The sequence below is a fragment of the Mytilus trossulus genome, chromosome 2 (assembly GCF_036588685.1).
Source record: "Mytilus trossulus isolate FHL-02 chromosome 2, PNRI_Mtr1.1.1.hap1, whole genome shotgun sequence".
NCBI lineage: Eukaryota > Metazoa > Mollusca > Bivalvia > Mytilida > Mytilidae > Mytilus > Mytilus trossulus.
This window is the reverse complement of record NC_086374.1, coordinates 65,784,816-65,806,617: the sequence shown is the minus strand read 5'-3', so window position 1 is coordinate 65,806,617 and position 21,802 is coordinate 65,784,816. Positions and strand designations below refer to the sequence as shown.

The window sequence follows — 21,802 nt, the reverse complement described above, 5'->3', positions numbered from 1 at the left end:
TATTGACAATGCAGTTTCCCATAGGAACTCTTTTTACGGCTAAAACTGTACCACATTAACTATGAAGTTTTCAAAAAATCATATCCTTGAATTGAAAGTACATATGCATAACTATTTGTTTTCAAAGGTCAAAATATAGGGCTGTGCGGCATATTTTAAACGTTTATACGCCCCGAACTTCTCAGAGTTTAAATTAACATTAACTACCTTTACCTCGACTGAAGCGTCAACATAGATTTCAATATAAACAATATACACATGTATATTTACTGGTAACATTCCTAAGTTATGTCTCTGTGAGATGCAACACAGAAAGCATAACTGGGAACCAGTACGTAAACATATTAAATTTCTATGAATATTCTAGATCTCCCCAAAAGAGACGTGGTTAGAGTAACAGCTATATTTACAAAGTGCAACCTAAAGAGACTCCGTCCATTCAAAGCAACAGGCCCAGATGAAGTCTAGCTAATATCCATTAACAGGCAGCAGAATCACTAGCTTCATATCTTAACCAGATGTTTCAGCTTTCCCTTGACTAGAATAAGATTCCAAATAAATGACGCATAGCGAACATTGTAATTTTCTTCAAGAAAGATGAGAAACATCCTCCCTCAAATTACAGGCCTGCCTCATTGCCATCTATATCATGCAAACTGTTAAAACATGTCATACATATCACGGTAATAGATCACTTTGATCAACACCACACTCGAGCAACATGGATTCAGAAGTCGCTGATCCTGTGAGACGCAAATAATCAAGATGACAAAAAATAAAATAGGTATGTTCTACAGAGGAGCATCTACTTAAATGAAGGGCGAGAAAGATCAAATGACATTGGAAAAAGAATTATTATAGGGACACGGTTGTTCCAAATGTGTTCTTTTTAACTTGCCGATAGTACGACACACTTTTCTTGAAACAGAAAGATAATTATTGAATGGCTTCTTCACTAAAACCCGGGGGCTAAGTGCATGTTCTTCCCAAATGTTAGTAGCACATCAAAGCAAGTCACACCTATTAAGTAACTCGTTGAAATACATTGAAAGTCATAATTGGTGATAATACTTCACAAAATAAGGCATTTTAATATAAAATGTGAAAACTTTAATATAAATTTCGAGATCCCTACAAATAAAATGCAACACATGTAGTACTTCACTTGGCATATTTTATTGACGAAATACTGTTATACATTTAACCCAAAAAAAAACATAGACACTAGCTTTTCAAGCATGTGTTATTTTATTGACAAAACACTTTTATACATTATAAGAAACAATTGGACATTAAATATGAGCTTTTCAAGCGTATGTGTAATTCTATTGACAAAATGCTTTTATACATTTCACCAGAAAAAAGCAGACATAAAAATACTAGCTTTTTTAGGTTAACTTTAGGACTGATTTAACATAAAATTACAAAAATGAATGTTGCACACAACGATTATCTTAAATGTCGATCTGAAACAACATCATTCTCTTACAGGCTTATAATTTGTAAGCCAGACAGACATTTTGTCTACAAAGTACTGATCAGTGATGCTCGATCTATAGCTAAAAAATGCTAAATCAAGTACAATGTTCACAAGAATTGAAATTAATCTCTACAGACTAGCTTTCTAGGCTTGTAACGATGTTTATTCAAATGTTGTTATAATTAAAACTGTCAACTATAGATAATACCTTAGGTGGCATGTCAACATTTCATTTGCATACTTAGATTTTGACAATTAGATACTTAATATAATCAATTTGAAGTATCCCAATCCTTATTGTTGTCAAACAATGTCAACTGTAATTGTTATGTCTTTGACAACTTCTTAACTAAGATGTAAAGCAAAGTCAATGATCTCCAACTCAACACACTTAAGGATAATGCCTCTAAATTATTTCAATCTTCAAATACATGAAAAACAACTTAAACTTATATTCTCTTGTTACAGTTGAGCTCAACTTTCATACGTCAAATGAATATTGATTTTTTTAACATTTCTGTGTTCATTAAATCGGATATGAAATCCTATGGGTAGGAAAATCCAGAAATTTGTTCACGAATGTAGTCTTCCCAACAGAGAGAATACAGTGAATAAAATATTCTATGTTACATATATGCAGACATCTACTCAAAAGAATAAAATTTTAAACTATTGCTATTTTACATAAGTGAAACTGAGATATTTGACAAATAAAAAAAAAAGTGATCTATTCTAAAAGCATATCTGACACCATCAAATACAAAAAGCACAGACCCATGGGCATAACAAACAACTGATTAATTTTAAACGAACAAAATGACAAAATGATGGACATAAGTAACACAATATGCCATAACCACTTAATGAATGGCTATTATCTATTTTGAATTTATTGAACCATAAAACTAATTTTTGACTCTTTACATTGAATAATCCGCGAAGCGGATTATGTAAAATGCGAAGAGTCAAAAATTAGTTTTATGGTTCAATAAAATCAAAATATATTATTGCCATTCATTATAAATAAATTTTTATCAAAAACAAGACTCAAAGAACTTTTTAAATTGTTTATATTTACAATAACAACGTACACACATGTTGGCGTATGAATACACAATGTCAGAGTGGGCGTGTCGCCATCAAAATTGACAACATTGAAAATAAAACTAATAATTTTAACCAATCAGAAGACAGTAAAAACACCAAATTTATTTATTTAGTGGTGAATGCCTTTAAACAAATGAATAATATCTTGAAGTAGGACATAATCATCCTACAAAATGCACATCTATTTCAATTCTATAATGTCAAGAGTTAGCTGTCAATCTTTGGTTTTTTGTCAGATGCACCTACAGTATCACTGATCCACTTCAGATATGGTGGATTGCCATTATCAATCTAAAAAGTAAAGAAAAAGAAGCATTTGTATTATATTTTTCTTGTTTAACTACACATTATTTTATCAATATTGAAACCGAGGAACAACATTTTATCTATTAAATTGATCATAACGAGAAAATATTTATTGAAAATATGCCTTACAGATAAAGCATGCAACTCTTGCTCCCTCAACATTCAAATATAAGTAGAAAAAAAGAAAAAAATAGTTCAATTTCAAATCTTCCTTTTAATCTAATATTTTAATTCATTTCATCTTCCTAGAATGTAAATCTTAACATTTTTTGGAAACTGTTTGTTTACTGTAACATTTTCTAGATTTCTTAATCCTTTGATTTCAAATTTCTTAATTGCAACTAAAATGATTACAAGAGGAGTTCTATAAATGCATGTGAAAAGTCAAGCAGTGATCAAATAAAGATACTAGTAATGATCATATTACACGTAAATTGTCTTTTTATAATTGTTTTTTTAAATAATCGTTCATAAAACATTTTGTAGGAAGTATAATATTATTGATCATAACCTATAACCATAATTTGATCTGAACTAGTTGAGGGGTCAGCTGAAGGATTTTCTTGCTGTGTTGAAGATACATTGGTGGCCTTCGGTTGCTTTCTGTCTTCGGTTGTTCACATTCCCAGTTTCAATTCCTAATTTTGAAATTACATCACCTTATAAAATTTGGAAGGTATATATGCTTCTATATATTGAATATTACATTCAGGAATATGATAGTTGTTATTCATTTGTTGTTTGTGTTTGGGCTTTTAGTTTGATTATTTTGCCAATAGACCACTTTCGAGTTCATCCGTCACTGGCAAAAACTTGTCAATTATGCACGCCTTTATGACGTCATTTACCAGATAGAGGGGGTCGCCTGTATCCCTGCACTATTTACGTTCATCAAGCGTCTTAGTGATCGTCTTTGTGCAGGATAAACTAGAAATAATTGTTGTTCTGTAGGTACTTACTGACAATTCCCTAATGACAGCAGGGTTGATTGTCAATTTTGAGAATTTAATTTGCCGAATAATTCGTACATAATAGAATTATAGTTTTCTTACCACTCGCTCAACATTGGAAGGGAAGTGACGATGCCCCTAAACGCACAAATGACGGTGATAAAGGCGCGTATAATTGACGAGTTTTTTCTGGTGACGGATGAACTCGAAAGTGGTCTATTGATTAGGGACTTTCTGTTTTATTTTTCTTAAACTTTAGTATTTTTCATTATTTTACTTTTTGAGTTACATTTTACATAATGTTTATTAATTAAAATGAGTTACATTTCACATAATGTTTATTAATTAAAATGAGTTACATTTTACATAATGTTTATTAATTAAAATGCAATCAAAACCTTAATTTCTATTGTTCTGTAATTCTACACTTATAAAAAAGAGATAAGTAATAGTGGTTTATTCATTTACATTTTTTCAGCCCGTAGCTGATTTTGAGCTATCAATCTATAATGTTATATATGGACCAAATGTTGATTCTTGATCACATGGGCAGTTATTTGTTAATCTTGGTTTCTGTCTCATTAGAGTGTACCCAACTAATCTTTTAATCTATATGCCTGACGAAATTTTTTTTTATGAAAATTTATCAATTTAAAGATTTCGTAAATGATAAATGAAATGAACAATCTGTAGTTATTTCTCCTAAAAAAAAAATATCTAAGATATTTGCCTGTCCTGAACATGCATGAAATATTGGCCACTAGAAGTCAAGTGACCAACAATCAACCAACAATGGAAATTGAATGCACATGATACATTTAAATAAACATTTCCAGATTTTTTGCAATTTGATATCTCATAATTATAACAAATAAAGAATATTTACCTTTGAACTTATGACCTCTGCACAATCATATGGATGATTTTCTCTACAGAAAAATAAATAAAAGTAGATAATTATTTGTATTTAATACATGTTTTCAAATTTTGAAGAAGAAAAAAATTATAATATTAATTACTTGAACTACAGCTACTGTTATGATTAATTAATTTAATACCAATGCATAATTGTAAATAATTATTATTGAGTCAGAGATTTCTTTATAAGACAGAAAATAGTACAAAGTTAAAATGTTCCTTGACCCGCACATATTTTACCTATCTAAGGGCAATAACTGAAGAAAAAATATTTGTTAAGTCTTTTAAACATTTTACAAATTTATATGTTACGAAAAATAAAGACTTGGGAGCAGATACAATACAATTCCCAATATATTTACTATTTCAATGGGGCATCGCTACTTTTGAAAATAACTGATCAACACTGATGTACATATGAGAGCACCTTGATGCAATTTTCCATACAATCAATATTTCCAAGGGTCATAACACTCTTTCAAATATTAGATAGACATTAATTTAAAATCATCCTAGACCCTGTTCATATAAACCTTTGATAAACATTTGATAAAAATCTGTCAAGAATTGTACACATGAGAGTGCTACCAACGCATGACCAATGCAATTTTCCATATAATAAAAAAGGGGCATTACTCTTTTACAATTAGTACATCATCATCTATTTCATATTTGTTCATACATTGCTGTGATAAACCTATAAATATAAGTTTTATAATAATCTGGCAAAAAGTGTACATTTGAGCACTAACAATACCAAGCATACAGACAGACTGATTGTGGGTTTGGATTGAAGCCTGATTGAATTCTATGTTGCTCAGGACCAAAATAAGAGAAGATACCATAGAGCAAATAAAACATATAAGTTAAAAGAATACAGACAACATCATGACCAACAAAAAAAAAAGGCAAATAAATGGCAGTCCACAAAATACTACACAGAAATCTAAACATTGAGCACCATAACTTTTATCTCTAAGGTTGAACTCAGTGTCCGAGGTAAAGAACTCCAGCAAAAATGTCTTCACACAATGGTGGGTTAGTTTTTATCTCTTGTCAAACCATTGCCATCACTAATACATTAAAGTTTTAATAATCATTGTGAGTGCCAGGTAATTTATCTTACATCTAGTTTTGAATTCACATCACAAATTAATGATCGCACTACAGGCCCCTGGATAACTGAGTCTTAGCAGTTTTAAAATATATAGCTACAGAAAGAAGATGTATTTGGGGTCATTAAGTGTTCCTAAACCAATAAAATAAAGAGACATGCATACAAAAAAAGCAAAGTCAACATTTCCATACATCTACTACCACTGAGTTGATATGTACTGCAGTTGGTATACTTAAAGGCCAGAAGTATATCAACTGCACAGCATTCAATGGTTGGTTTTTTTTATGAAGTTCTAGATCAATAAATAGCACTGAGATTTCCTTGTCAATTTGATACAACTGTTTGATGGTGAGGAATAGAGAATAATAGGCAAAGCTACAGAAATGGGGAAAAATAAAGAATAGAGAAAAATAGGGGTGAAAATATAAAGAGAATACTGTAGTTTTAAATTTTTTTTTAAATTAAGAATTATAGGCAAAATTGAAGAAGATTAATGAAAATTGGCTTGAAAATAAAAGAATAAAGAATCGATGGACCCCTTCCAGACTATTTTATGAAGCTGAATTCAGCATTCAAATACAAATTAAGACCCATCCAGACCCTTATAGGAAGCTGAAATTAGCATTCAAATACAACACAAATGATACTGTGTCTATTATGAATGTTGATATGCTGATCCATCACTTCCTGTAAAATTTAATATGAATCTTGCTTTCAGCAGTCAAACACATCCCTATAATATAGAGTTGATGATGACTTCAAGCTCAATCAATTGTATGAGATTTGACGATGACCTTTCACTAGTACTTTAATCATTCTCATTAACCAAGAACTAATCAAGTCAATAGACGACTGAACTAATGCTCTACAAGTGAAGGTTATCTAATTTCATGCAATCATTAACAAAATGCCAAAAGTGATACCAAAAGCTAAAATACCTTCAGACAAGATGAGGTAAAAAGTTTATAGTGTGTTTGTTTCATTTTTATTTGTTGGATACTAACTTTCATCGATAAGTTAATGGTACAGGAGAACCACAAATTTAGATTTTTAACAAACTACTGCTATTTTACAGGAATATATATAGACTATTGAAAAACAAAGAAATCCAAATTCAACTAAATGCATGTTTCCCTCAATCTACAAAAATTGTTACCCTTAAAATTAAATGAATCCACAGTATACTAATTCATTATATACCATACCTCACAAACTTGGACAGATCATCAACTTTATCTGTTGCTGTTTTTATCATCTAAAAGATCAAAAGTGCTTAAATAATAACTCATTTTCTTTACAAAGGCAAATAAAATATTTGTTCTTTGACAAGTTTGTATATGTGAGGTTTACTATAATTTGAAAATAGAATTTTTTTCTAAATTAATAAAAACTTTGTCACAAACAATCAAAAAGAAATATACCTCAAATAAAGTATAAGGCCACACCAATTAATTTCTTGTTCTACAGATTTTTAGACTCCAAAATTTAGGGTGAGCGAGCGATTTGAAAAATTTAATAAAAAAATTTCAAAGGTTTTGTATAGAAGAACTATACAAATCATTGCCATGTCACGTTTATACTTAAATATATGTCCTTGGTATTTATCATCCTTAAATGAATTTACTTACCAATAGCAGTTCCCCATCTTCATTGATTTTTTCTTCCCATTCATAACTGAAATTACATTTCTTTGATAAATATATGTAAACAGATTTTTTTTTATATATTCTATCAAAAATAACAACAAAATCATTGCAACTAGTCTTCATACAAAATTTACAGTAAATAAATCAACTAACAAAAACATGTGCTTTTATTAATGTTTTCCTTATCATGCTTATCGATATAAAACTTGGAATTCGTAATAAGATTAAATTATTACTATGTAATTTTGGAAAACTATGATTGTGTTTTGATTAAAAAAAATCTCATTTCAACTATTTCATATATATAGAATCATTTTCATAACAGCATAGACAACCTCAATACTTATGTTGGTAATAATACTGAATCATTTACCTTTAACTTGTTTGTCATCAGTATCGATAACAGTAATTTTTACGATCACTCAGTCTGCCAGAGGCCTTCCAGTGGAGATTTAAATAGAATTAAAGAGAAATGTGCAAGCAGGTGCACGAGAAGAAAAAAGGAAAGTTTTAAGTATTCAACATGTGATTCAACACACAAGGCAAAGTCCTCAGATAGTTATTCCTATTATCATTATGTATTATTTGATTTAGGCGTTAAAAACCTTTGGTGAATCCAGTTTAACTGTTTATATCAAGTAGGATATGACAACTGGGAGTTACAGAAAAATGTTCAACTTATCTGACCCATTCAATTGATAATCTGAGCACGCCAAGAAATGGTCATGTCCATGCTGTTATGAAAATGATTCAATATGTCATGTGTGCCTTACAATTTTAATAATAGAGAATTTCACTTCATTTGCTGCAAACTCGTTATAAAATAAAATCATATTTTACACTTGTAATAAACAGCTAAAACAAGGTTATAACCTATAGGTGCAAATGAGATAACAATCAACAGAAGGACCAATCAAGTTCTCTAACAATGTGCTACAACTTAAACTTAGTAAAATTCCGATGTCAAAAAAGAGGCACATCTGTGCCTTAATGGCTCACAAGGTGAAAACATTATTAGATTAATGAAAAGGACTTTTATATGCATATACTTTAGATACTGTTTGTGCTGCTGGCCTTTTTTGCAATTTACTTGCTGAAAGTGCTCCTAAGAATAAGTAGTTTCAAGATTACAGCCAAAATAACCACACAAAAAGAACAGTTCAAATCTCCATTTCAGGGGCATTAACTCCAAAACAGGTTGTCAAATTTTCAGAGTAGATAGATCATATCATGATGATTATATTTGCAGTTTAAACCTTTAACCTTAGCTCTTTCGGTTTAAAAAAAAATTAACAGAATCGGAAAATTTGGAAAAATTTATAATTCAGGGGCAATAACTCATTGCCCTTGGAAAAAAATTGTTATTTGCATGTGCTTTCATTGTAAGAGTATCTTTATGAAACTGAATACTTAACTATACAGTGCTATTACTATGGTTTACTTGCTGAGATAAAATACCTGACTTTCAGTGAGTTTAATGAAGCATTTTCAAAATGGTTAACTTACACAGATGTAATGCCTGGTATTATATTGACACATGCTGCTAACTTATTCTTCACTATACCACTGCAAAAAAATAATTATACTTATAATTATGTGTAAAAGATTCTAATTATAAGCATAAAATTGAGAACAGGAATGGGCAATGTGTCAAAGAGACAACATTAACCTGACCAAAGAGAAGTAAATGAAAGCCATTGAGTCTTCAATACAGCTAGAAAAGCCCGCACCCAGAGGCGTGCTTCAGCTGGCCACTTAAAAAACGTGTACTAGTTCAGTGATAAAAACAGACGATTTTTCCCCACTTAAATATTTTCCTCCTCTTGGATTGATGCTTTTTTCTTGATTTTTATTTTTTATGTATTCTGGTTTAAAGAGATTAAAAACTGCCAAATGGCTTTCAATAATTTGCCATTGCTTAAAAGATATGACTGCTTAAAAGATCACGGAAAAGGGTATCAATCATTTTTTTTAATATCAGAATTCCTATTTTCGTCTCTATCAAATGTTTTTTACTTCATGTCTATTTTTTATAAAGGTTATGATGATCATGCTATTTGTTGATCATTCAATAAATAAGATGAATCTTTCTAATGGGGTGCTAAAGGACCTTAACTAGCCATGAGGGTCTCACATAGACAGCAATAAATAAGATAGTTTTTAAATAAACACTCTAAGAAATGCTAAGGCTAGTCTAAGTTTGGTGATAATTGGCAATTAGAAAAGTGAAAAGCTGTAATGATAGATCCAAGCTGCTGGCAACAGGCTAATTTTACCACTAAAAACAAACATGTAGGACATTAGTGTCATAAAAAAACATGTGATATTAAATCAAATTCTTAATTATTGTCTTTGGGAGAAGCCCTTAGGAAAACACAAAAATGCATCATTTCAAAATTATAAATAAAAAAAAGACTCAAATAGCCAGTTTGCATAATTTATTATGTACTACATTTTGCTTTGAAATGACTGTTCAAATCCTTCGAAAAAATGGGAAATTGCATTAAACAATTCCAAAATAACAGATACACAACTTCAACATATAGTCAATCTTTCTATGAATTTTAAAAAATTATTATAAATCACATTTTTGTTCAAAGTTGCACCAACTCAAAATATATTTTTTTTTGTTTTTTTTATAGACACAGCAATGTTTAGAAAATATAGAATGGTATTATTTAAATGTACTTGAAGAAAACATACAATTTTCATGTAAGGCCTTTTTTGCCCAATATATGGTTAGTATGGGTTTTTCTCATTGTTGAAGCCTTACAGTTGCCTGTAGTTGCTAACATTGACTTCATTTCAACTTTGGTTGACAGCTGTCTAAGGGCAGTCATACCACATCTCCGTTTTCTTATACATGTATTGGGGATTTTTCAAAATTGAGTTTAAAATAACTTAATGAAACCCTATAAAAGAGAGACGAAAGATAATAAAGGGACAGTCAAACTCATAAATCTAAAACAAACTGACAACGCCATGGCTAAAAATGAAAAAGACAAACAGACAAACAATAGTACACATGACACAACATAGAAAACCAAAGAATAAACAACACTAACCCCGCCAAAAACTAGGGGTGATCTCAGGTGCTCCGGAAGGGTAAACATATGTATAACAAGTCAAATTTGATAACAAATGACATGTATTGAAGAGGTACTGCTCATAGAATTTTTACTGAATACAGTAATAATTGTGAGATACTTTTCGATTGATGAATTCAGCTGTGAATAAGACATGTACAAATGTATATGTACATTCTTTTAGCACAGACTCTCTAATGTAGTGGTTACAATTTGGTTTGCTAATGGATCAAGAATGTCTTAATGCCAGGTAAACCAAATCTCATTATAAATGTACATGAAAGGCTTCAACGTCAGTATTTTTCAGAGATGTTTTTAAAAACCAATAATTTTGACAACATGCAATTTTTACACCTAATAGTTCAGTGATTCAAACCTTTGCAGTAGCCCACAATCAAAATTTCTGCAACTGAAAGGTGCCAAGATATTTATTTAATCCATTAAGTTAATTAAAACATAAGAATACATACTGAGAGAGCTTTTTGGCAACTTCCAGATCAGGTACTGTGACAAAGGCCATAGAATGAGTTCCAGGTGTGTATGTACTCATGGCTCTGCAAAAGTTTTTCACTACAGTCAACAGAACTGGCATCAAGTAGGTACCACAAATTACCTGAAATACAAAAATGAGTATTCAACATGTTCAACAGGCATTTAAAAAATCAGAACTGGTCTAACATCCACAACACATATACATATTCTACATTGTTAAAATAAAGTGTTCTTTACCTTCAAACTATTTGAGTTTTTCTAGATAACATGGATAACTAAACTTAAATCTTTATAGTAAAGGAAATTTATAAGATATGTAACGGTATTGAACTGTAACCAATGTTTGTGCGAGTGTTTAAGCCAAATCTGTCTCAATTAACACTAGCTTTATAAAAGGACAGCACACGCTGTTATTGGGTACCACGATTTCCCGAGAAATACGAGAAAAACATAATATCCCCAAAACAAACTAATACATCCCAAAAATAAGATTTTTAATGGTGTTATAGGTGTTATACTGCTTAAATTAGTGTAACAGCATACAATAATAAGGTTTTAAGGGTTCATAATTTATAAAAATACACGCAATCTTAAGAAATTCGATTTTTATATAATTATATATTTATAGAAAGTCAGAACCAAATGAAAAATGCTAATAACTTTTTCATTTCTAAAAGGATTAATCTCAAATTTGAAACAAAATAAAGATTTCATCATTTGAAATATAAATTTAAGAAAAACATATTTCTTTTAAAAACGTGACAAGACCAACGCTGATAATGACATTACCAACATATACAATGAGAGGACCAAATAAAAATGCTTATAACTTTTTTTTATTTTTCAAAGAAATTATCTCAGATTTGAAATATAAATGAGATGTCATCTTTAAATACATAAATTTTATAAAAAATATAGATTTTTTCAAAAACTTTAGAAATTGTGACATGACCATCGATGACTGACAGGACCAACCTGGACAATGACAGGATCAGATGAAATTTCCAATTACTCTTTTATTTCTAAGAATATATCTCTGAAATTTGAAATATAATAAGATTAGACCATTTTATACATAAATATAAGAAAAATATAGAAAAAGGTATAAAAAGATTGTGGTAAGGTAACTTCCTATTATTGGGTATACGGGGATGTGCCAAAAATATGGGTCATAATTTTGCGAAATTTTATATAAAGATGACCCTCCTTTTTAATGACATCCTATATTGAAATGCATTTACGTTTGATAACTTTATATTAACTTGGGGTATCAAACATGCAGTTAATCCAACAATCCATGCGTATATATAACGATAAAATATATGTGCACCAAACGATGTCAATTCATATATAAAAACTTAAGGGTAGCTGGTATATTTATGAATTATGAGTAATGATGAGTTAGTGCTTATTTAAGCATGGGTCATATTTTAAATATTGTATATAAGTATAAGTCATTCTTTCTTAAATATTTATATAACTATATGTCCTGAGTTTCAGTGAATGTTATATTAAAATGAGTATATAAAAAAGAAGATGTGGTATGATTGCCAATGAGACAACTATCCACAAAAGACCAAAATGACACACACATAAACAATTATAGGTCACCGTACGGCCTTCAACAATGAGCAAAGTCCATACCACATGTTTTTTGAGGCAAAAATGGCACACCCCTACCAAAGTTACCCCCTCGTGGATATATCCTGCACAAGACTCGAATATTCCTTGAGAAATACATAGTAATAATTATTTACTGTTCTGCAAATATTAAATAAACAAACTATATGTGATTTTAATTACTGTCATCACAATCTATATTGTATTTATCCACTTTTTTATGGCTTATTTCACACCTTTTGTTTGTTACCATATAATTGTGATCAAACATGTCAGATTATGACCGGTAATTGATATACAAAATATTCTGCAACTCAGTTAAATACAATAATATACGAATCAAAACCATAAAAAGTTCACATAACACAGTGGGCGTTTGCACCCTGACATTTTTTTCCAAGTTTTTTTCTTATTAGTGATAAAAACTTATTCGTTCAATCTAAATGGTTTTTTTTTGGTGTTTTTTTTTATGAATTTTAAGCAAATCCTCTAACACTTAAATAAATATACAGTAGTACAAACAATGATCTGGACACAGTCAACGCTGGTTAGGTCAAGATTTTTACCCTTATAAATATATTTTTCATGTTTTTTATTACTACTAATAATCATGGATCAACTTTTGAAAGTAAAAAATTCGAGGGAATATGATTGACTTATCATACATCGGTCATGCATTGGTCAGTCAATGCCCACTTAATTGGTCATGTCACGTATACAGAATTTTCTGATATTTAATCTTAACATTTTGCTATATTAATGTACTAAATATTTTATAATTTCTTTTTTATTATAGAATCTATTCTTTCAGTACTTTTGGTTTTCTTAAGATGTCTACCTTAAGAATATATCCGCCATATAATTTGTCTCCAAAAAGGATTTTGCATACAATTAACCCTTACCATGCGGAATTGTTTTTAGAAAATGTCTAATTTTCGTTTATTTGCAAAAATATGCAAATTATATGCAAATGAGCTTAGCCCTGTTGCTGTAGCATATTGAATTCTTTAAATATAATATAGGTGATCACGGGGTGGGGTGGTCGGGGTGAGAAGGCGGAATTTTTTTTGGCGGAAATTTGCCCCAAAGAGGGTCTTCAGGTGCAAAAAGCGTCAATTTTGCCAATTTTTCACCCTTTCTCTTGACCCAGAAGACCCAGGGTTGCTGGTTCAGGTATCCAGCTGTAGCCTGCGTGTAGAGTGGACCCTAGTGAACAAATTGACCACAACAGTTGTTAGATCGGAGTGAATCTGATCTTGATTCATCAGTCTACAGAAGGTCATTTGGACCCAAAATACCGAATTTCACGATTTTTGCCGATTTTTGACTTCGAATGGACCCAAAACCGGAAGTAGTTGTTTCCTATGCGTATTTCATTAATAATAATGATCAGTAGTTATATGGCCGTGGGTTTGCACTATCTTTGCCAGTTTTATGCCTCTGAACGTCTTGTGTAAGATACAGATGTGAAGCCTACCCCTCCAGAAAACCGAGTTTTAGCCAATTTCATTTTTCCAACTCCGTATTTGTGCTCAAAATGCTACTTATACATGAGAAACGTGAATATGGATAGCCTCAGGTTGACGGGACATACATAAATTTTAAAATAAGTATCATAAAGTGGACTTCTAAAAGTATGGAACGCCATTGGAGCCAAATAACGGTTATTAGGGTCCGCCCGTCAAAAGACGGTCACCGCATGGTAAGGGTTAATACATACAAATCGAATTTTTAGTACAACACTATAAAAAGTAGCATAACACCATAAGAAATCTTTTTCTCAGGATATATCAGTTTGTTTTGGGGATGTAATAGTTTTTTCGAATTTCTCTGGAAATCATGGTACTGGCTGTTATCAGATGTAAGAACTGAAGAATTGGCACACTCAGAGAGAGGATAAAAGATGAGTGACAGAAAAAATCACAAGCAGATAGTGATCATTAATAAAGCTTTTTATCTAATAGTCTAGTCAAAATAGCATTTGACCTCAAAAAAATTGCAACAGAATTTGTTTTTGTATTTTTCAATTCCAAATGGCTTTCTTTGTAACATACTAAAAGTCTACCAAGATATCTGAGTGGGAACATGGATTTTTTTTGGGTGAAAAAAAGCAAAATTTGTCAAAAATAGCTAAAAACAGGGGAAAGCTTGTTAAACATGCATTTTTTATGATAATCATTTCAAATCAAAAGTTTTACAACAGTTTATACAGTGTTAATGAAATAAAATAATAAAAAATAGGTGTTTTTTTAATAAACATGGAATTTTAGGTGAAAACATCCGATTTTTGTTGGAATTTGAGATTCACATAGCGTGAATTGATTACCAAAACAGACAGGAAAAAGATAAAAATGGTAAAAGTAGTTCATTTAATTTTCCAATAAAGACAAACACCATTATTTTAATCATTCCAAAACTTTACAGCAATTCCTTATTGTGAAAATGATGATTTTGGGTAAAATATAGCAAAATCAATCAAAAATCGTAAAAAAATGGAAATACACCAATTTGGAGTTTTAACTGCTTTTGAATCACTCCAAAATAGAAAATGAAAATCTTGATATAATTATAATTAGATCAAACAAAATTCATTGTAAAACAAATAGTAAAAATAACTGATTTTAGGTGAAAACAGCTAAATTTGTCTAAAAATCGTCAAAAACAGGAAAAAACTTCTATTCATATTTTTCAGAAACCATTTTTTCGACAGACTCATGGTTTGGTGTCATAGTTTTGTTTATAACTGCATCTACTAGTGTAAGAAGCTTGTCAGGTCTGTGGAAGTGCCATCAAAATTGGATAAAGTTTTCCAATTTTGATTTCCCAACCATAATCTGTAGGATGTATGTCAACTTCTTCTGATAATACACTCGAAGACCTGAACCAATGTGTTTCTAGTAATATCTATGGATTTTAATTTTCTCCAGACAAAAATGTCAATTCCTCCATATAAACATGTTAGCGCTTCTTCTCCTGCTTAGATGGTATCTGCTTTAATGAAGCCTTGATCTTGATATTTGTGATTAAGTTTTTTTAATGGAAGTCCTTTGCCTATTCCAAAAAGCCTAGATGATGAGTAACAACCTGTTATAGAATGCAAAAAGAGCAACAAATTACAAACATCCTCCCAAAGAATCCTTTAATAGACTGTTCTTTGTTCCATATTTTCATTATTTCATATTTAAAAATACCTAACCTGTTTGCACTGTTGATTAACATTGTCCAAGACAGTGTTGACAGTGGTTACTTGCCAAATTTTTATACCCCTTCCAAATTTATTTCCCCATGTTTAATGCCTCATATTGTAAGTAGGTGGTTAAAATTACACAGTCACTGTAAAAAAATTTGGGTCCAGAATTTTCAAGGAAAGTAGTGAATTGGTCTAGCTGAAAAAGGTGAAAATTTAGCACTTCAGAAGCTGTCAAAAATTTTTTGACGCCCTAAACATACAATTGTCCATATTTTGAGATGAAGATGAAGATGAAGTTTTCTATAATTTTGATATAGTTTGTCTCAAAAGTAGTACAACACATGTTCTAAAAGAAATGAACTACGAAATAATTGTGGTCTCGGACCATATGATGAATAAGTACAGTAGCACTAATAGATCCTTATCTTCACCATTTACTATGAATTCTAAAGACAATGCTGTTTGCACAATAAGAAGATCTGCATCATCAATTGCAATCTTACATTTAATGTTATTATGCTTTAGCTTGTCACAAAGCACGTTAATAAGAACTTGTTTGTTTTAACTGTTTGACATGAAAAGTTCCTTTGGATAATAGATCATCAATACTACATAGTACACACATTTACAGACTGTTTTCTACAGATCTGACTATAGAACAGATCTTGATGAGAAGTGTCAAATCTTATGGAGGTCTAACCTGAGGCAGAGGAATGGGTGAATCCCAACGATCACAATGAATACTATCAATGCCAGCTTGTGTAGACTAAAACAGTGCCATGCAAGATCTCACTGGTGTTGCATACTGGACTAGTGATAAGCACGAAGAAGCTAACCGTACAAGGAAAGAACGAGACAGGGTAGAAACTCTTGCAATTCTTGAGTACCTTAGTGAAAAAAAATCATTTTTCCAATTATGTTTCACTTAGAAATATTGAAACAGTTGTTAAGGCAGAGCCTGCTATTAACGTTGAAAAAAAACAGTAAGTTTTTGAAATAAAACGTTAGAATCGATGAAATAAGAAAAAAATAGAGTTAAAGCTTCAAGAAGTCATACCAATCAACAACATTGGCAGCCAAAGCTAAGTCAAAGTCAGATTCAGACTTTCTAAAAGCATATATAAATATATGGTGAGGGTCTTCACTATGTCCTTGACGGTGGATGCATATTGAAACGACTTCATTGGACACATGTTATATCATTTGGAGAAATTAAACAAACAAAGACCCAGTAATTGTTTTTGAAAGTTATCAAGAACTTCCTTCAATTAAAGATATTACACATTTACGTAGAACAAAAGGCATTATTTTGAAGAACATCAATTTCACCTCATCTATGACTTGCAAAACTAAAACAGAACTTTTCATGTCAAACAGTTTGAACAAACCACATCTTCCTATATCTATCTTATTAAGGTGCTTTGTGACAAGCTACAGGATAATAACATTAAATTTAAGAATATGACTCATGATGCAGATCTTTGGTTTGTGCTTTGTCTAAAGTAGTCATAGTAAATGGTGAAGATACAGATCTATTAGTGTTACTGTACTTATTCCTCGTCAATCAACAGTGCAAACAGGTCATTTTTTAAATCTGAAAAAATGAAAATATGGAACATAGAACAGTCTAAAGGATTTCTTTGGGAGGATGTTTGTAATTTGTTGCTCTTTTTGCATTCTATAACAGGTTGTCTGGTTGGTTAAAAACAAAACTTTACGACAAAAGAGATGATTTCAGCTTTCCAATTGTGAACTTTCCATTTCTAAGTAGCAACATTCCAGTGGCACCTGCATACGGGGTATATATCTCTCAATTGATACGATATTCCCGTGCTTGCATTTCCTATCATGATTTCTTGATAGAGGGTTGCTGCTAAACCAAGAGTTGCAAATGGTGAAATTGAAATCATCCCTTCGTAAATTTTACGGACGCCATCACGAGTTGGTTGGCCGTTATGGAATAACCGTTTCACAAATGAAATCAGATATGTTCTTTACGTCTTAACTACAATCCATCCCCATTTCCTTTCATGAATGTGACCTACCGAATTAGACTATTTACCGGATTTGTTATCACATAAGCAACACAACAGGTGCCACATGTGGAGCAGGATTTGCTTACCCTTCCGGAGCACCTGAGATCACCCCTAGTTTTTGGTGGGGTTCGTGTTGTTTATTCTTTAGTTTTCTATGTTGTGTCATGTGTACTATTGTTTGTCTGTTTGTCTTTTTCATTTTTAGCCATGGCGTTGTCAGTTTGTTTTAGATTTATGAGTCTGACTGTCCCTTTGGTATCTTTCGTCCCACTTTTGTAACTCATCATCTATGCTTTTTGGAATAGTCAAAGGACTTTCATTAAAAAAACTTAACAAACAAGATCAAGTTTTCATGGATAAGGCTTCATTAAAGCAGATACCATCAAAGCAGGAGAAGAGGCATCCCATTCAGGGCAATTTCACAGTCTTTGAGTTTGAGTGTATAATCAGTGCCAAAAATGGATGTAATAAGAAGTTGACTTAGATCCTACAGACCATGCAGACTATGGTTGGGAAATTTGTCGTGGAAAACTTTATCCAATTTTGATGGAACTTCCTCCTGCACCTGATAAAAGTTTTACCATTATAAGATGCAACTGTAGGCAAAACTGCAACACTAAATGATGTGTCTAGACAAAATGGTCTTCAAAAGTGTTCGGTAGGATGCGGTGAATGTTGTGGTTTGAATCGTTCTAATTCTGTTCCCATTGCTGAATCTGACTTAACTGATGAACAGATATTTGTTGTATACAGAAAATTATGGAATAATCTTTAAAAAGAATGTTTCCATGTATCTTGTCATTTACTTTTAAATCATGATCAGTTTTGGTCAATGAGACTGTTTACTTCTCATTATGCATGGTCAATACGTCTCAGTTTCAAAATAAATAGCTTTCAATAACACTAGTATATATTGATAGTGGATTAATTGAGGAATCAAAATAGCAAAAATTAAAATAGGGGTCAATGTGGTTGTTTTTGAGATATTAGCCATTAGAATTTTGGCGGGAAAATGTTCTCTCTTGATTTTTCATAGCTAGTTAAAGTTCTCAAAAACTATTAAAAAATAAAATAGATTTTATAAGACTTTTATAACAAATGGCTTATAATTATGCATGTAAATGATTTATAAAAAGAAAAATGGGGGTCGATGGGCCATTTTTTTTAAGGCATTCAAATGGATAAAACCAGAGTATTTCGAAATCTGACAAAAATTCCAAAACATGACAAGCAAACATCCTTAAAGTCACTTGTTGGTTAACATAGTATGAATTTAAGCATTGCACTTTTTCATATAAAGAATATAAATTAATTTTTACTAACATCTTAATTGATTTTTGAAAAACTATGAATTTTATCAGTTTTTCCCAGTTTTTGACAATTTTGGGCCCAATTTAGCTTTTTTCACCCAAAATCAGCTATTTTCAAATTTGTTCAACTATGAATTCTGTTTGATCTGATTATTATTCTATTAAGATTTGAATTTTTCTTTTTTTTAGAGAGATTTAAAAACAATTAAAATTCCAAATTTGTGTTTTTCCATTTTTTAACGATTTTTTGATGATTTTGCTATATTTTGCCCAAAATCACCATTTACCAAATTAATTATTGCTCTAAAGTTTTGGAATGGTTAAAATAAAGGTTTATGTCTTTTTTAAACTATCAAATGAACCTCTTTTACCAATATTTATATTTTTGCTGTTCGGTTTGTAATCAATTCACGCTTTGTAAATCTCAAATTCCAACAAAAATCAGATGTTTTCACCTAAAATTTCATGCTTATACAAAAAAAATTTTTTTTTTTATAATTTCATTTTATAAACACTGTATAACCTGTTTTAAAACTTTTTATTTGAAATGATTATCATCAATAATGAATGCTAAGCAAGCTTTTCCCAGTTTTTCGCTATTTTTGTCAAATTTTGCTATTTTTCACCCAAAAAATCCATTTTCCCACTCAGATATTTTGGTAGACTTTTAGTATGTTACAAAGAAAGCCTTTTAGAATTGAAAAATACCAAAAATAATTCTGTTGCAATTTTTTTGAGGTTGGCCACATTTTTCATCTATATTGACTAGACTATATAAATATTTCGCATTGTATAATGGTATCTTAAAAAACAGGAAATATGTAGCTTTTTCATCAAAATGAACACTGAACAGCTGAAAACTATGAGGAAAATCTTCAGTTTTTAGGCCAAACTCCAGCTAGCTGACAATTTTCCAGGTGTCAATGTGACATGACATCATGTATAAATGTGTGCATGGTGTTAGGTTATTATAATGTCTGCTGAGGGTATTTTCAAATTTTACTTTTTATGCATCACTAGAGTAAAAACATCTAAATTAAGGTTCATCATAACCTTTTGGCTAAAATGGCCGTATTTACACCCCAAATTTTACTCCGAGTACAGACTAACCTATACACCTGCAACAGTTTTAAGGGATGGCAGGAACTAGATATATAAATTTTAAATGCATTTTATGTTTCAGAAAATTATTAACTTTTCTAGATTTTGCTATCCATTTTTTTTCGTTCCTGCAGAAGGTGCAAAAATTAACTAAGTAGTGAACATGGTGAAAACGATTGAGAAGCTCCCCTCATATAATCAATGTTGTGAGTAGTATTGATTTAAATGGACAATAGATGGACAATAGACACCTGTAAACAATAGGTGATTTACACAGGCAAAATATATACGTTGATAGTGGTTCTTCCAATGGATAGAAACAAGTGCCTGTGGTCATCATCATCAAACGACAATTAACATATTATCTTTAGAGTTTAACAGGTTTTTGGCGTTTTGCATTCGATCATATTTTGTTTGGAGAAAAGAGCATAATTAAGTTGTTACCCCTATGAGGATTAATCCCCAGATATGCCTTCTGGTTATCTCTGCAATTTTGTCTTTCAAAACGAAAGTACTTAATCCCAATGAGGTTAAAAATAGATACACACACGTATGATAAAAGACTCTTTGATAACTCGGCCCTTTACTAACTCGGACTTCAAATAATTCGGACTATTTGAAAAAAATAAGTGAATCATGATAGTATTTACTTTAGTTTATTCAAAATTAGTAATAAAATGAGACTTTTTGAAAATTATTGCAATTTATCAACAACAATAATACTTTAATTTGATTTTAATTACTTTAAATTCTAATTCGTAAACTCAAACGAAAAACAAAAATATCATATAACCACAACACTCTTACATGGCAGGCGCGGATCCAGAGGGGGGGGGTCCGGGGGTTGGAACCCCCTTTTTTGGACGATCAATGCATTTGTAATTGGAACCCCCCCCCCCCTTTTTTTGTCCTGGGTAAGGAACACCCCTTTTTAAAATGGCTGGATCCGCCCCTGCATAGGAGACGCCACTTGCATAGACAAGCGCTCATTTTATTATAAATATGTGTATTATATTGTAGTAAGTTCATATAAATACACAGCTATTAAGCTATAAGCAGCTTGTACTGGTTTCCCCATACTTGTGCATCCTGTTAGAAATCCTCAATTACATGTAAATTTAAAGGGTAGTACTGTAAAATCGATACTAACGTTCTCCACTGAATTATAGGCTTCTTGAGAAGGGTACACACACACAGAATGTGATGGGGTTAAGCATGTTAGTGGTATCATAACCCACTTCCTAACATGTGACAGTGTGTTGCAGTGCAACCGTATAGGATCGAGCTATAAAATCAGTTGAAAAATTAAAGGCTAAAAGTTAACTCAACAGAGGATACAAATAGAAATTCATATAACAAAACCGCTGAGTGGACGTGACCGTGTATTTGTACAACAAACATAAAGACCCTTGATTACAGATCTGAGAATACTCGCAGTTTCTT

At 31.1% G+C, this 21,802-nt stretch overlaps 1 protein-coding gene across 1 annotated transcript; it reads right to left on the bottom strand.

Moving 5' to 3' along the window:
- Positions 1-1,157: 1,157 nt before the first annotated feature.
- On the bottom strand, positions 1,158-20,917 carry LOC134707819 (protein CutA homolog). The gene is made up of 7 exons (XM_063567874.1): positions 20,804-20,917; positions 11,081-11,223; positions 9,031-9,090; positions 7,507-7,552; positions 7,084-7,133; positions 4,730-4,772; positions 1,158-2,878 (listed from the first exon to the last, which is right to left on the bottom strand). Exons 2-7 carry the CDS (start codon positions 11,200-11,202, stop codon positions 2,795-2,797), a joined length of 405 nt encoding a protein of 134 aa, XP_063423944.1. The 5' UTR covers positions 11,203-11,223; positions 20,804-20,917; the 3' UTR covers positions 1,158-2,794.
- Between the last annotated feature and the right edge of the window lie 885 nt (positions 20,918-21,802).

Excerpts from the sequence above, each read along its gene's own strand:
- LOC134707819 (XM_063567874.1), bottom strand. The coding sequence starts at position 11,202 with ATGCCAGTTCTGTTGACTGTAGTGAAAAACTTTTGCAGAGCCATGAGT. Across the intron at positions 4,773-7,083 it reads GATCTGTCCAAGTTTGTGAG|AGAAAATCATCCATATGATT; the intron begins GTATGGTATATA and ends ATTTTTCTGTAG. Across the intron at positions 2,879-4,729 it reads CAGAGGTCATAAGTTCAAAG|ATTGATAATGGCAATCCACC; the intron begins GTAAATATTCTT and ends TTTACTTTTTAG.